At 41.2% G+C, this 17,077-nt stretch overlaps 1 protein-coding gene across 11 annotated transcripts in view; it reads right to left on the bottom strand.

The window, feature by feature from the left end:
- GADL1 (glutamate decarboxylase like 1) overlaps positions 1–15,881 on the bottom strand; it is a 157,994-nt gene extending 142,113 nt beyond the window's left edge. For 4 of the 11 annotated variants that reach the window (XR_011427010.1, XR_011427009.1, XM_070238073.1 and 1 more), the window contains exon 1: positions 15,302–15,802. Coding sequence is in view for 4 of the 11 variants with exons in the window: in XM_070238073.1 (XP_070094174.1) it covers positions 15,302–15,338 (37 nt within the window). In the remaining 7 variants the exon portion in view is untranslated. Of the gene's footprint in view, positions 1–14,346; positions 14,474–15,040; positions 15,119–15,301 lie in introns of all 11 variants that reach the window. The other 7 variants (XR_288569.3, XM_070238070.1, XR_011427011.1 and 4 more) reach the window with 5 other exon arrangements.
- Between the last annotated feature and the right edge of the window lie 1,196 nt (positions 15,882–17,077).

Raw genomic sequence — 17,077 nt, 5'->3', positions numbered from 1 at the left:
TTCAATTTTTCATAGATTTTCTTTCTCCTCTATCACTGCTTCAAACAAATTAGGTACTGAAATAAAACTGAGCTGATGGTATAACAGAATATACCACAATGAAAATGCCTATGAAGGAAACATGTTCCTTGTCTGTATTTTTTGGCCCACATATCATCTAAGAGAACAGATATATCATAAAATACCAACTAAGTCTCTACTGATTTTGTAAGTCGATACAAAGTATTAGGAGTTCAAACAACACAGTGTCCAGAGTGCTGAATTGAGAACAGTCTTACCAGCTAAGAAACTCAAAGGGAAGATTTAGCAATACATTTAATCGGCAAAAATTGGAGTAGGGAAATTTAAAATTTGTCGATGCTGCAGCTAAATCACCAAAACAGATTTGGCTATTTACCAACGGCTTGCTGACATGGAGTAATTTAGAGAATTGCTCTGCACTATTTCCCAGTAAGAAGCTCCTGAACGCTGAAATTCTTAATGCTGCACTAAGACATGTTAGATGCCGGTGGAAACAAATATAAAACCCAACTCTGATTTAATCAGTATTTTGTAGGGTTGCTTTCGTACTTTTAATTACCTGCTCTGACAATAGGCACAGAAAGAACAGTCTGGAATTTGGGATGTGGGAGTTCTAGCCCCGACGCTAGCCCTATGTAATTTTCTGGCTGCTAGTAGTACTTTAACCTCTCTGGTTAAACGATGCTCTCAGTTAAATGATGCTCTGCAAGGCAACTTGCCACTCTAACAGTCAATGATTCTAAGGCTAAAGCCCATTTTTCAATTAACTTCCTATTCATGTGATTAACATAAGTCACGTTGCAGCATTTCTAAGAGTGCTCTTCATCAATGCTCTGCAGAACTGTGAATTCCTATCACGTTTCAGAACCTCCGTGGTGGTGGCTCAGGAGAGGGAATGATGGAGAAGCTGAGCAGGTGGTCTTTAGGCCCACGAGCCTACTTCAGGCACAGCAAAGCTGTTTTATCTCAAAAGCCTCTCTCTATTATTTTGCTTAAACAGAGAGCTTGTGGGCGTGACTGAATGAAGAAACACTTCGGCTTCAAATTACAATATGACTGATTAACATTTGACACCCATTGCTTTTCCCTCTTTAAAAAATGGAGAACATATCTACTAAGCTCACTTACCAGGGGACACTTTATCAGCAGACCTGAGACCCAGCTTTGAGCATATTTATCTTTGGCAACTGCACTCCCCAAAGACAGCGCTGGTGTCAACATCAGTGGCTGAAGCAGCCTATTTCATTTGTTTCAAGGCTATTTGTGGCACCATTACATTTATGACACTCAGATGTACTGAGAAAATATAGTATCCTTATTTTTGTCTCTAATTAATCTTGTCTTCCCCATGAGTCCTCATTTCTGGAAGAGGTAACCAAACTTACTTTATTTAATCCAGTCTGGTTAAAATTTGGTCAGATATAATAAATTAAACAGTCCCTTGAAGCAATGCTCAGTTTTACTGTGTAAAAATGCTTGATCTCTCAGATTTCCATTCCCCATCTCCTCATATTCTTCTTGCTGGCTTCTAGGTGCATGGGAGGAAAGCATGTGTGACTCAGTTTCCTGATGGAAAAAGAATGGTGGGATCCTTGGATCAGTGCTCGGTCCATTGGCACCTTTGTCTCCGGGCAATCTCGCTTTCTGCATCTTTACTCCTTTCCCACCTGGCTGTCATGGCTGAGGCATATTCATGGTCTCTTCTCTCTCATCTTGGTCATCACACTAGGAGTGCTCCCTGGCTGAGGCGGCCTCACATTGGTTGTTGGTGATGGTACAGACCCCCCGGGATTATGCTGCAGCCTTCATCAGTTCTCCGATAGAGCAGGTCCATCTCTTGGTTTCTGCCTTCATCCTCATCAGAGAGGGCTCCTCCAGAGGTTCAAGGGTACTTGATCCAGTTACCTTCCTCTGAGGACAAGAGGGTCTTTTTGCAGCACCTCCTCCCCTTGGAGAGCTAAATCCAGCCTCTCCCTCTCCGTCCAACTTCAGCGAGCCATCACTTTCGCTTTGAAGAGGTTGCAAGGTGTCCTCCTCCAAGAGAGAAGCTGGTAAAATCTCTGTTGTTGCCTTCAATGTTTCCATAAAACTACCATATAAAACTATCTACTGCCCCCTGCCCCCCAGCCCTTGGCTTTGATCCCAAGTGATGAGAAACCAAGAATGTGTCTTTCAGCACTTGCCTCTCTTGCTTCAATCTTTTTCTGCCCCCATTATCACCTCATGCCAGAAGTGGAGACTTTTCATTGACTTTTCCTATATTAAATATACCACTTTTTTGACCCTAGCTTTATGGATAATCTTTAAAGGTACACAAGAGTATCTTCTCTGTACTCTGGACAAAACTCCACGATTTTGTCTTCCAGGCCTAGTATGTTGTATTAAAGGGAAATCAAAGAATTTAGAAAACCCCATCTCAAGGCAATAGCTGGGCTTCTAAAACTATTGTTTTGCTTTGAAACTCCTATTTTGACCACCAGAATCTAAACAGCCATTGTCTTTCCCTTTGCATTCTACCTGCAAAGACCATAATCTCTCTCAGGCAGACAGCTGCTTGCAGAGAAGAGCTGGTACTTAGAAACAGCAGAAGAAAAGCACAGCAATATTTTTTGAAATATCATGTGAAGGGAAATGCTCTAAAATTGGATTGTGGTAAGGGTTGCACAACTCTGCAAATTTACTAAAAATTGAATTGCACATTCCAACAGGTGAATTTTATGGTATGTAAATCATACCTCAATAAAGCTCTTAAAAAATCATGTGCAAGATAAAAAAGAGGGAAGCCCCATTGCCCAGCCTGCTGTAAACTGGACTATGGACTCTCTTAGCGGCAGTGCTGACGGGAGCAGTGGAAATACAGCAAGTAAGGAGAGAATATGCAGGCATCGTCCTCTCCATGAGGATTAAAGATCAATCATACTCCCAGTGCACTTCAATAAACAAAAAGCTATAATTTTTCTTCACCAAGTGGAACTTACCTGACAATTCTGTTTATGTGAATATCTCTCAAGCAATAAAATGTTAGCAGTTTCTTCAAATCATGACCAGGAACTGTAATTACGCATGCATACGTTTACATAAAAATACTTTTTCATTTATGTACACTTTATATGGAAGCTTCTGATCTGGCAACATCACATATCCAGAATATACTTACAAATACAGGGGAATGCAAAAATAAGTAAATAAATAATAAAACGATGTCAATGTAACAGATATAAATTCTTCTTATGGTAGATCTCTTCGCATCTCATTCAGAGGAATCTGCCTTACATCGTGTACAATTCCAACCTTCTGTGGGCTAAAAAACAGAAGATTAGATGATGACCAAGCTTGTTAAAAAGCAATAAACTGGAGGAAGTGTGGCAAATGGTGATTAAAGATGCTACTAGGATTTTAGAGAAGAAAGAAAATATAAGTGACACTCATGGGAGATCATGATGAAGGAGTCAGTAACAGTACAAAGAAAAATATGAGACCTCAAGAAGGGCAATCTGACATCCTTCAATGAAGGGATAAACAAACAGCTGGACACATCCCATCTCTTGTGAAATGTTACAACATGATCAGTGCTCACAATGGCAATGCCAAGATACACAAAAGAAAGTTAAACTTGTTCAGCGAGGGAAGTTAGTTTTTAAATTATTTTATAAATTTTTCTATCCTTAAAAGTCTTTTTTTTTTGTTTCCTTTTTTTTTTTTTTTTGAGGAAGATTAGCCCTGAGCTAACTACAGCCAATCATCCTCTTTTTGCTGAGGAAGACTGGCCCTGAGCTAACATCCATGCCCATCTTCCTCTACTTTATACATGGGATGCCTACCACAGCATGGCGTTTGCCAAGTGGTGTCATGTCCGTACCTGGAATCCAAACCAGTGAACCTCTGGCCGTCAAGAAACAGAACATGCTAACTTAACTGCTGTGCCACTGGGCTGGCCCCTTGTTTGCTTTTAAATTGGATATTTTGTGTGTATGGTAAAAACTACACAATATAAAATTTACCGTCTTAATCATTTTTAAGTGTACAGCTCGCTAGTGTTAAGTATATTCACATTGTCGTGAAATAGCTCTCCAGAACTTTTTCACCGCTATACCCATTAAACACTTCCCCTTCTCCTCCTATTCCCCAGGCCCTGGTAACCACTATTCTACTTCTGGTTTCTATAAATTTGACCACTTAGACACCTCATGTAAGTGGAATTATAAATTATTTGTATTTTTATTCCTAGCTTATTTCACTTAGCATAATACCATCATGTGGTAGCAAGTGACAGGATTTCCTTCCTTTTTCAGGGCTGAATAATATTCCACTGTGTGTATATACCACAATTTCTTTACTATTCATCCATTGATGGACATTTGGGTTGCTTCTCCCTCTTGGCTATTGTGAATAGTGCTGCTGCGAACATGGGTATGCAAATATTTCTACAAGACCTTGTTTTCAAGTCTTTTGGATATTTTTCCAGAAGTGGGGTTACTGGGTTTTATGGTAGTTCTATTTTTAATTTTTTGAAGGGCCTCTACATTGTTTTCCATAGCAATTGCAGCATTTTAGAATCATATAAAGAGTTTCAGTTTCTCCGCATGCTCCCCAACACTTGTTATTTGCTGGTTTTTTATAGTAGCCATCCTAATACGTGTGAGGTGATATTTCACACTGTGGTTTTGATTTGCGTTTCTCTGATGATTAGTGATGTTGAGCATCTTTCATATACTAGTTGGTTATTTGTATATCATCTTTGAAGAAATGTCTTTTCAAGTCTTTTGCCCATTTCTAATTGGATTTGATTTTTTGTCATTGCATTACAGGAATTATTTATATATTCTGGGTATTAACTCCTTATCAGATATATGGTTTACAGATATTTTCTGCCATTCCATAGGTTGCCTTTTCACTCTGTTGATTGTGTCCTTTCATGCACAAAAGTTTATAAGTTGGATGTAGTCCCATTTGTCTATTTTTGCTTTTGTTGCCTGTACTTTCTGTGTCATATCCAAGAAACTGTTGCCAAATCAAATGTCAGGAAGCTTTTCCCATATGTTTTGTTCTAGGAATTTTATAGTTTTTGGTCTTAAGTTTAGCTCTTTAATCTATTTTTACTTAATTTCCATATATTGTGTAAGATAAGGGTCCAATTTTATTCTTTTGCATGTGGATATCCAGTTGTCTCAACACCATTTGTTAAAGAGACTGTCCTTCCCTCATTCAGTGTTTTGTCACCTTGTTGAAGATCATCTGGCCATATACATAATTGCTTATCTCTTGGCTCCTTAGTGATTTCATTGATCTGTTTGTCTGTCTTTATGCAAGTACCACACTGTTTTGATTACCGTAGCTTTGTAATATGTTTTGAAATCAGGAATTGTGAGTCCACCAACTTTGTTCTTCTTTTTCAAAATTGTTTTGACTATTTGGGGGTTCCTTAAGGTTCCATATGATTTTTAGGATGAATTTTTCTATTTCCTCAGAAAATGCTCTTGGCACTTTGGTAGGGATAGTGTTGAATCTGTAGCTCGCTTTGGGTAGTATAGGGATCTAAGACACTAAGTCTTCCAATCCATGAACGTGAGTTGTTTTTCCATTTATTTGTGTGTCCTTTAATCTCTTTCAGCGGTACTTGAAGTTTTCCATGTACAAGTCTTTCACCTTCTTGTTTAGGTTATTCCTAAATATTTATTATTTTTGATGTTATTGTAAATCTTAAAAAAAAAATTTAATACAAATTTTAAGTCTTTGGCTTTTAAAGAGATTAGCAGTGACATAGTCAGCTGTGGAATATACAACTGGTATCCCACTCACCTACATCCTTCAGCTCTAAATATCCTATTTGCTCACCCGACTCCAAATGCTTCCATCTTTTAGTCTACCAAATTTTCCCATTCCACCACCAGTACAGAAAAGGAAGGGAACAGCAAAGATGCATTCTATGGTACCCTCTTGGGTCCGAGGACCAACACTTGGGACACAACCCTGGCTTGAAGGGCCCCAACCACAGAAGTCACAGACAAGACAACTTGTATGGTTGTAAAGAACTTGTAAAGAAGTAAAGTATTTAAACCACATCTGGGGACATGGGCTGAAGTCCAGCTAGGGCACAGGAATACCTGCCCTGTGATAATTCCATTACATGAGAATTTTGTGATGTATTGTTCATAAAATGAGCATCACGTGAGGTCCCACATTGGAGGTCTCTGTGATTCATTTCATGTACAAGTGTGCAGTGCCTGTTGAAGGAATGGTTCTTAAGGCAGTGGCAGCAACAGAAGCAGTACCAACTTCCATTCCCTAAACCCACCAGAGATAAGACTTGTCTCTGCACAGGCTCAAGGAGATGTTGAGTTCAACCACCATAACTTAATCCATAGCAAAAACAGCAAACAGAAAAAATCTATCTATCCCCCACGTTATATCTTTTTATTGTATTCTCTATCTGTGCTGTTTCACTTCTGAGCAGGAAGAATATTAAAAATCACTGTCCCCTTTTCAATTACTCTATTAGGAGTGAAAGAAGTCAAAGATCTCCTTTCCTCATTTTACAATGCAATTGCTATTTAGTTTGGAGGATTTATTTAAACTAAGCTATATCTTAAAACATACTCCCCACAGAGTTCCATGCATATTTATCCATATAATTCAATGTGATAAATATTTATTGAGGGAGGAGGATAGGAAAGACTTATCTTCAATGTGCCAGGTAATTCACATATGTTCTCACCAAACCCCATGAGGTAAGTAGTGTTGTTTCTTATCGCCTCCCTTGTACTGGGCAGTCAACCAATGCTCAGAAAAGGGCCTCCCTGCTGTTGGACTCAGAAACTGAGCCATGGTCTTTATGAGAGCAAAGCTCAAACCCAGTCCTTCCCCTCACTGCCCTGACAGCAACCTACTGTTTGTCCAACGGCAATTTGACCAAGTGCAACATTGTTCAAGATGAACATTTGTCGAAAAGAAATATTTCCAGTCACCAGATTTCCAAGGAATGGCAATCCTGACGCCCTCCTGAGCTAAATTTCAACTCTATATTGTGTCTTAAAATATTGTTAATCCTTTTCTTGTGTTCTCACAATTTCTTTTTTTTTTTTGCTTCTATCTTTTCAGCCAATTATTTTTTCCTCTATCACGTTTGTGATAAAAAATGTTGGAACAATCTAAGAATTCAGCAATGGGGTATTAATTAGAACACATTTAGATTCCAGTGTAAGAATTTCTTTGAACAATAGAAATGACATTCGTGCCCGTGTAAGAAGATAAAAACCAAACCAGATGAGTATGGCTGAAAAGCCTGGCCTAAAGTGAATGAGAAAAACATTTAAGCAAAACAAAAACCCCATCCCCAAGCCTCTCCTCTACCGAATTAAAATTGCTTTTTTTTCCTTTTTTTTTTTTCTGCCAGAAGCAATGCTGACTCATTACAGAAAATATAGATAAGCAGAAGAACCTAAGAAAAAAACCATGATCCACCCAATCATACACAACTACTTTTAATCCCCAGCTGTATATTCTTTCAGTTCCAGTTCCGTATGTATAAATAGATTATTAATTTTCAACAAAATGGACTCATTGTACATGCTATTTTGCAATCTATTATCATTTAAATAACCCGGAATTTACAGTTTTCAAACTAAACCCTATTTCTAAATAATTAATGCACTCCAGCATTTTATTATTACTAATGGTAGGGAGAAGAAATAATTGTTTGAAAATTAATCAAGAGATCAAAAATAAAAGAGAAAAAAATGTGAAAATTCTGAACATAGGTCAAAGAAAGGCTTAAAATATAAAAGTTTACAAAACTGCCCCATAAGGCTCCCAAATTACTAATATTTGAAATGATTAGTAAATGAGAGCATCAATTTTCAACCAGCTCATTATGTTTAATGAAGTTAAGGCAAGAACTGAGGAGCTGAATATGAAAAGTTCAATAAAATGCTTGATTGCCTAATAATAAAAGACCTAATAGATAAAATGATTTCATGGTTGTTTCTGGAATTTAAGGATTAGCCTAAGAAATGTAACTTGGCCAAGAGGACTAGATACGTCCAAGGGACGTAGGAATATGGAGAAAGAGGTGATTTCTTACCACTGATTACAGTAGCCAGAGGTTCTGCAAAAGTAAGCAAGATGCTCCCGCAAGAGAAACTACACAAAGTCACTGCATTATCGGAGCAAAATGTGGGTGCAACCAGAGCAAACATGGGCTGTCGAGAAGCAGGCAGAGCCGGGGCCGGAGGGAGTGGGGGAGGGATAGCGACGCTTCATTGAGCTGTTAGAGCCTCTTCAAGCAGAATGTAAACTCCTCCCCACGGGGGTTACCTTCATGCGAATAATGCACGTTGCAACCCCTTTCCTCACCACAGCTGTGCTGCACAGAGAGGACTAGAGGATTCTGATTGCTTTGGGGCATCCAGCCTCTACAGATAAATAGAACTTATAAGTCCCAATCTGTATTGCTGTGTGCAGGGTCACAACCTAAAGTTCTTGGCAAAAAGCATAAAATAGGCAGTGGATCAAAAAAAGATAATGGAATTGATATGGTGCCTCAGAGCTTCAGTCCCAAGTGTAGCCTGCCACTCGCCTCCACTTAACAATGATATTCCTAATAATAGCAGTTAATGTACATAGAGCGCTTACAATGAATGAGCCAGGCAATGTGCTAAAGGTTCACAGGTATCATTTCATTTAATTCTCACTAGGACTCTGCAAGATGGTTCTGTTATTAGTTACAGATGAGGAAGCTGGACCAGAGAATCTGGGCAGCATGCCCAAGGTTATGTCTAGAGTTCATTAACCAGTGGTACCCAGACTCCAAAGTAGTATGTCACCTCACTTCTTTATATTTGGTAATAACAGAGTGCCTGTTGTATACAGAAGGAGGAAGGGCTAGGGTGCTATAAACTGGAATTCAAAAGAAGGTAACCTTCAAGGAAAATGTTGAACCATGAGCATGCAAATAGCAAAATCCAGATTGTAGAGAATTCTATAAGCCAAATGGCCCAGGTTCTTCAACAGATAAATTATAAGCATAGAAAGAGACAGGAGGGTAAACCTACAATACAAATTAAAACATATATCATAATTTTTTAAATGGGTAAGTCTAGATCGTTAAGTCTAGGAATGCATACTTGGATGGTTAGACTATAAAAAAGGCAAGAAAGTAACTACCATCAACGCCAGGGTAATGGTAATTCATAGGGGAGGGAATGGGCTATGACTGGAATGGGGCCCACGATAGGGGCTTCTAGGACAATGGAGAAATTATATTTCTCCATCTAGGTGGTGGTTCCAAGTGTATAAAATGATAGCTGGCTGTTCTATAGATGCAACCCCTCACAATCTGAAAGGAGTTTAATAAACACAAAACAGAACCAACCACCATGGAGTTCCATGATTCTCAGGAATCATCTGAAACTCAAGGTGAAAGGAAAGTGTGAAGGGGACTATACCAGAGTTATAATGGGAAGGGATTCTATTTTGGGGATATTATTTTCTTTTAGGTATTTTTCCCTTTCCATACCCATCTTACCACAGTGGGATGGAACAGGGGTATCACCCTCAATGCAAGAGATCAGGGCTTTATAGGAGGGCTGGGGATGGGGTCTCAGGGACACTTGGTGAGATTATCAGAGTGCCGGTGAGGGAAAAATCTCAAAAACTAGGTGAGGATTTCCTTCAAGACTGAAAAGCAGTTCCCCTCATGGAAGAAAAAGTGATGCTGCTGGCGGATTCTGGAAAAAGAGGCCCAAGGTCCCACTTCTCAGTCTGAAAACTGAAGAAGCAAGGAGACGTTAGAAAGAAACAATACCATGATGTTCCCAGGAATGGTGTAGAAGCAGCAGTATAATTTCTGCAAAGTATATAAATATGTAAGGTTAAAGTTTACTCATTCACACCTCTATTGCCAAAGAATGCTGATTTTTTTCTTTTTCTTTTGAAAGGAAGAAGCCACCCTATTGTACAAAGGTTCTTGTTCCTGGAGCTAACTCTGCAAATACAGAAAGAATACTCAACAGTAGCCACCTTGAAAGCTACTCAGGTACAGACACAAAACAATTAGGGAACACTTACAAATTAGGTATTCATGAACTGTTATAATATTTTTACATAACAAGGGAGGGAAAGCCAAGGGCAGAGGGGAGACCATAAGTTAGCTTAACCATGATTTGCAGCAAAGCAATGCATTCAACATGGCAACAGGTTGGAAAGTTAATATCCTTCCTCACTGGCTTTGAGTCAGCCTTCTTTTTCACTTTGAGTTTCTTTTTCAATTACTCATCTCTTTTAAATGAATTATGCTACTTTATAACCCTGAGGAGCTGGAAATTATCTAAATGTTCAAAAAGAGTGAGGAAGGCAAATCTGGAAAATTAGTTCAGAAGAAAACCTAGTTGTCCAGTGACAGGGGATTGGGTGATGCAGGGTAAGCGATCTATGATTCTGTTTTATGGTATATGTTTCTCGTATTGTGTCTCCTAATCCTTACAAAAGAAAGCAAGTTCATGACGTAAGAATCAGACAGATAAACAAGCAAAAAAAAGAACAAATTTAAGGGATATCCACAATCCCACCTACCCAGAGGCAACACCTATTAATCCTTTGTTATCTGTCCACCTAGAGCCTCTCGCAATATACGATCATTTTCCAAAAACAGAATGCCTTCACGTAGTGTTTTATAACCAATCATAATTTGTTTAAGCCATCCAGCTAAAGTATTTTTATATGTTTTAAATAATGCCCTATTGATTGACATGTAAATACTTACAAATTTTCACTATTAGAAACAACTCTCAGGAGGAAAAAGTGAATATGAATTCAAAACTTAAATGCAAAAGCAATAGGGATTAAAGTATTTTAGCAATCAAGCATTGTCGCCTCCCATCCCTCTCTTTTTCATTCGTGCATTCACTTATTCAACAAATATATGTTGACTATATGTACCTACTATGTGCCTGGCGCTTTACTAGATGTGGTCCATGCCCTCATGGACTTTATGCAAGAAACACAGACATAAACAAACAATTACAAAACAGTTTGAAGAGTGCTGTGATATGGGCAACACAGGGTTTACCAAATTACTTACACTAGAAAAATCGATGAGCAAGGATAGAAATCTTGAAGTCAGTTGTGAGGGTAACTCCACTATGCCATTGACCAAATTGCTTTCTGAAAATCACTTTCCCACATATCCCCGGGACTCTTCACTCATCCTTCCGTTTTAATATATAAATTAACTTCTCCTCAGTCTTTCCCAAAAATGAAAGCCCAGATTGCAAAGACAGAGCAGCAGCAGACAAAACACTCAGAGTGTGCGGCTGATCACACATCTGACAGACTTCCTGCAGCCCCGGGTAAATTGCGCTCAGTAGCGTTGGACAGCTGCATGAATTACACCCTGGGCTTTCTTTCGGTAAGGTTGCCTGGTACAAACACTTTCCAGCTACCTCATTAATCTCGACATCCAATTTTCTGAATATAATAAGTTTATTGATGGACAGTCTACTCTCAGCCAGACACTGTATATTATTCCTACTCCTCACAATAATTTTAAACAGTGGTTGTTTTTATCCCTACTTTACAGATGAAGAAACTGAGACTCACAGAGGTTAAACTACTATTCAGAGCTCCGCAGTGGGAGCAGGCTGTAAGCTAGAATATTTGCTATGTATTCTCTCCTTCCTCTGTTCCCACAGTTACCCACGGAGACAGCAGGGGTCCACTGTGGGTCTGCCTGCTCCCAGGGCACCGCCTTCCAAAATGAACCCATCTGCCTTGGCCTAAGAGGAATGTGACCGGTAAACCTGCTCCGAGAAAACAGCTGTTAGAGAGTGTGTCCCCTGGGGCACTGCCCTTTTCCCTCAGAAAGGCCAGCTGCCTTTCATTCCAAGCAACCAAAGTGTTCCTGCCATACCAGCAAAGCACACGTCCCCACCCTGGCGAGAGGGCTGGCGTGAGCTGCCTCCACCAGACTGCCACATGCAACCCTGCCCTTAGTGTGGACTTCCGAATACTGACAGCCTTTCCTTCCATCTCTCCCACCCGAGAGGAAGAGGAAAGAATGCTGCTGTCCTTTCAATGAGCTTAGAGCCACATTCCAGGGCCCACTCCAGCATTCCTCCTGTGATCCCTGAGGAGGCAGGCAAAGGATGCTGTTCTTGGTCACTTGTGGACATTCAACATCGTGGCCCAGCAGGAGACTGCGCGGGCCCTGGATCAGATGTTGGGGGTGTGGGCTCTGGAGTCAGATCACCTATGTTGAATGCACAGAGCTGACAGTCACCCTCAAAAAAAAAAAAAAAAGAGCAGCCAATAGTAGTTCCCCTCCCATTGACTTGTTAATAAGGGTGAGATATGATAGTGCTTGCAGCTCAGCACAGCAGATAGTAAGTGTTCAATAAACGTTAGCACTTCTTATTCTAAATGAGAGATCATCCACGGGTGATGAATTTTTCCTGCAGTGGGTTTCATTTATTTTTTATTTATTTATTAAAAAAAATTTTCTTTTTAAGATTGGCCCTGAGCTATCTGTTGCCAATCTTCTTTTTTTCTTCTTCTTCTTCTCCCCAAAGCCCCCCAGCACATAGTTGTATATTCTAGTTGTAAGTCCTTCTAGTTCTACTATGTAGGACGCCATTTCAACATGGCTTGACGAGCGGTGCCAGGTCCGCGCCCAGGATCTGAAGCAGGGAAACCCTGGGCCGCGGAAGCGGAGAGCGCATGCATGAACTTAACCATTCAGCCACAGGGCTGGCCATGGCTTTCATTTAAATAATGATAAGAAGGAGTAAAAAAAAAGTGAAAAGATTACAGAAAGAAAGGAAAAGAAGAGATAAAGACAGGGCAAAGAAAAAATTACCCAGAAATATTGTTCCTGAATGTCACGGTTTCAATTTTATTACAATGTACCAGAAAAAAACAGAAAAAGATTCTGCCCCCTTCCATTAAAACTTGAAGTTTGCTTTCATTTTAAAAATGTTTCAACCAGAATCAAAGCTGAATAAAAATAAAAACATGACTTTGCAGGCTCAATTATGTGGAAGGTTTGTGTTGTTATTTCGAACCATAGGGGAAAATATTGAGTCCAAAAAATTCTTTATTTTTAGTGAAATTAAAATTTGAGTCTGATGTCATGAATTGCCTAAACTTCTCTTGGATATACTATAGCAAGATCATAAATTGTATAGAAGCATAGAGTAGAATAAGAATTTTTTCTTTCTTTTTTTTTTTTTGAGGACGATTAGCCCGAGCTAACTGCTGCCAATCCTCCTCTTTTTGCTGAGGAAGACTGGCCCTGAGCTAACATCCATGCCCATCTTCCTCTACTTTATATGTGGGACGCCTACCACAGCATGGCTTGCCAAGCGGTGCTATGTCCGCATCCAGGATCCAAACCAGGGAACCCCGGGCCACCAAAGCAGAATGTGTGCACTTAACTGCTGCGCCACTGGGCTGGCCCCTAGAAGAAGAATTCTTGATCTGCAACAGGATTCCCTATGACATTCTTCCCCGATGTATAGGTCTGTAACAGGCATCTCATTTAATATACTCGTCAAATGTCACATTGCACGATCTTGTCATACATACTTGGAAATTTACTAAGCCTGACAGATACATATCGTAGAGTCTTTTAAGATATCACAGTAAGCATTTGGCACAATTAAGTGTTATTAAGCATGTCATCGACTTATCGCTGGCTCAAGATAACCAAATAGTGGCCAAAGCCTTCTGGTGTCCTCCGGAATTCAGACTGAAGGTTGAACTTCACACTTCACCCTTCATATATGGCATACATGAGGGCATCACAGGCTACAGACATGCCTGGTTACAGGATACATGCTTAATTTAGGAAGAATAGATAATTTTTCTATGCTTCCATCAGAGTTCTAAAGGGCGTATGGCTTTAAAACAGGAATTAAGGTTCAAAACAAAACAAAACAAACAAACAAAACCGTGCAGGGTATGGCAGTCAGACACCACTGTTCTGCTCATCTTTGCTTCGCATGAAGAAGCCTGCCACGTTACTAGGATTTTTTATATCAACAATTGAACTTATACTTCTCAATCAGTTCTCGAGCCAAATGTCTTAAATTACAGTGTATGCCGACCCTATCAACACAAAAGTAATAGTTTAACAAAAAGCTCCAACAGTTTAAAGTGCCAGTTTTTTATGCCATATAAATGAAAACCATAACAATGTAACTTAAAAAAAAATTTTTTTACAGGCCAGGAATGAAATGGTTCTTACAGCACGTGGTTCTTGCTCTGCCAACTACTGCGCAAAATTCCCCACCCTGAAAATGACTGATCCACAGGGAACCCAGACCAGCATACCTAACGCACCTGTCGAGCCCCAGACCCCAGGGAATTTCAACTTAACGCAGCTTCATTAAGCCGTGTTCAGTACAATCCGAAAGGGTTATTGATGCAAGGAGGAGTTATTCCTGGAGGAGGGCTCCTCCTAAAAGGTCAACAATTAACTAGTTAGTGAAAACGCCTGAATAGCGATAATAATGACCTTTCCAAGCAGAGGTTCTTAACCAAGGGGGACACGCAGGCAGTTAAGGGATCTAGCTTGAAATCTTCAGCAAACATCCAAACTTGTGTATCTACAGGTGAATTTTGGTGGGAAAAGGGTTCAGAGTATTTCATCATACGTCCAAAAGCTATCTGGACCCTTCTCTCGCAAAAGCTGGTAGCCCCTGTTTTACAGCGGAACTAAGTGACACCGGTGTTACAAAGTCAGTTTGGGACTTCTGCTGCCCAACGCCGTCTTTAAACAACTAACGTCCGGGTCTCCCCTCCACAAGCATTAGGGCATCACTCGCTGTGTAAGATCAAAGTAGCCTCTTATTGCCTGTGTGTAGAGCAGCGGGGCGGAGGTGGGAGGGCGGGGGTGATGCCATGCATGTCTCCTAGTAGAAGCAAAACCATCTTTCTTTCAGGGAAGGTACTTCCACTCTGCCTACGGATACCCGCAGCAGCGCGCCAAGCAGTGAAAGCCCAATTTGCGTTTCATTTAACAAACCTGCCCGGTGCCCATTATGTTCCAGGCGCAGTTGTCCGCGCTTTACGAAAGTTAGCTTGTTTAATTCCAAAAATAACCCTAAAAGGTGCAGAAAAGGGTGCAAAAATCCATGAAGGTGGGGACTTCCTACACGCCCCAGCCGCTTTCCGAAGAACTAACACTCCTCCTCGTCCCCCAGGTCAACCAGCACCCGGGAGAGGAAAACCCGCGTGGGGGGCGGTTAAGGACTAAAAATGCAGCCCCGCCGAAGCGAGTCGTTACCGTCTACCGGGCACTCGCGGTCCGGATCGCTGCTCATCGCTGCTCCCCCACTCCGGGCTGCCCCCGGACGCGGCTCCCACAGTCTAGGCGGCGACGGCTGCGGTTGCTGAGGCAGCGCCCCCCTTGGGGACCCGCAGGTGCAGGCGGCAGCCGCCGGGCGCACGCCGCTGCGAGGGGAGGGACGAGGGCGCGCGCTCGGCGCTGCTTTCCCTTTGCCTTCCGAGGCTCCAGTGCCAGCCTCCTACAGCCCGCGCCTCTCTATTAATACTTGGCGTGCGGCTGGCCACATGCCACGGAATGGACCCAGGGTCAGGGTCCCTCGGCCCTCGGTGGGAAGGGGCGGGGAAGGGTGTGTAGGAGCGTGGGTAATTTGCTTGGGTACAAATAGGCAGGGAGTACCCCAGGCAGCCCTCTTAAGGTAGAGACTGGGCGAGGCAGGCGAGTCTTGGCCTATGACCTTCCTAGCGTCCAGCTTTGGGGAGCAACCACCTCGCAGGGACTGACCTGGCCCGAGGAGCCCTAAGCTAAATATGATGCCTGCTCCAGGCCACCCGCTCGGGGAACCTATTTTAAGGCGTCCGCGGTGAACAGGAGCCACTACCCATTCATTCAGGACTGCCTTGACATTTAAGAGTTGTACAAGCGAATTCCTTTTCCCTGATCCGATTTCAGCCTTTGCCTCTGGAAAATTCCAAGTTTGGAGAAGGGAAAGGGGTAGGCACCTTGTTGCCGGTGGTCATGAGCAAAAGGAGGTGGTGAATTAGAAAGGCCCCACATTTGTTTAGTCTTTAGGCTAAAATTTTCTCAGCGCTGTATTTCTTCCAGCAAGCCTGGGAGAGTTGGGTTTCAGCCATGATCCCATTGTAAATTTAAATTTAATCAGCCAGGGCTGCTTTTTTGTCATTCCTCCAACAAGCTGTATGTTTAAAGTTAAATTCCCTTGGGAGCTTTTAACTTAGGCTGTTGATATGATAGGAGCAATCAGTTAATGTCATTTCAAAGTACATTTATGACAACTACATTACTGAACAGCATTTGTTATCCAGATCCTTCAACAAGAAAAAAAGAAAAAAAAAATTCCTGGTTGACTTTTGCACAGAGCCTAGCATCATTTCTTAGCAGGTGAATTATTTCCTCTGGCTAGCATGATTAAAGTCTATATCTGTGAAGACAATCCAGACCTTTTCTCTCAAATAAGAATTGATTATTCCTAACATAGCTACAACTAGAGTTATTAAAAATATTACAGTAATTAAGACGCTGCAGACAAATTTTATAAAGTTTCTGAGACCCTCTCCCCATCTACACTTTGGCATCCAATTTCACCAGATAAAGGGCTGAGGCCTGGTGATGAAAGCATAAATAAGAACTTCAGGAGTTAATCTTCGGTAACTCTATGAAAAAATACTGAAAGAAGTATATGTTCGGGAAGGTTTCTCATTTTTATTTTTTCAGCGTTATGATAAGTGAACCTTCTCTATTCCAACTCAAAACGGTGAGCAGAATCAGCCGCTGCTGAATTATGTGTCTCTGTGTGTGAGGCAAACCAGGGCCAGCCGGGGCCTATACGAGGAACCCTCCCAGCCCTCCCCTCCCCAGCCTCAACCAGGGAACATGCCCTTCAAAATTTCTTAGATTGAAAACCAGAAACTGCTCTAGGAGCTCACCTGTTACTAGCTTATTTCAACTCCCATATTTATTCCTATCACAAAGGCATTGTGTTATATTCTTTCTTGCTTTCATTCTTCAATTATAGGGCACTTCTCTTGTGGCAGT

Source organism: Equus caballus, chromosome 16, assembly GCF_041296265.1.
Source record: "Equus caballus isolate H_3958 breed thoroughbred chromosome 16, TB-T2T, whole genome shotgun sequence".
Lineage (NCBI taxonomy): Eukaryota > Metazoa > Chordata > Mammalia > Perissodactyla > Equidae > Equus > Equus caballus.
Note: the sequence above shows the minus strand (reverse complement) of the source record. Positions and strands in the feature narration are given on the sequence as shown.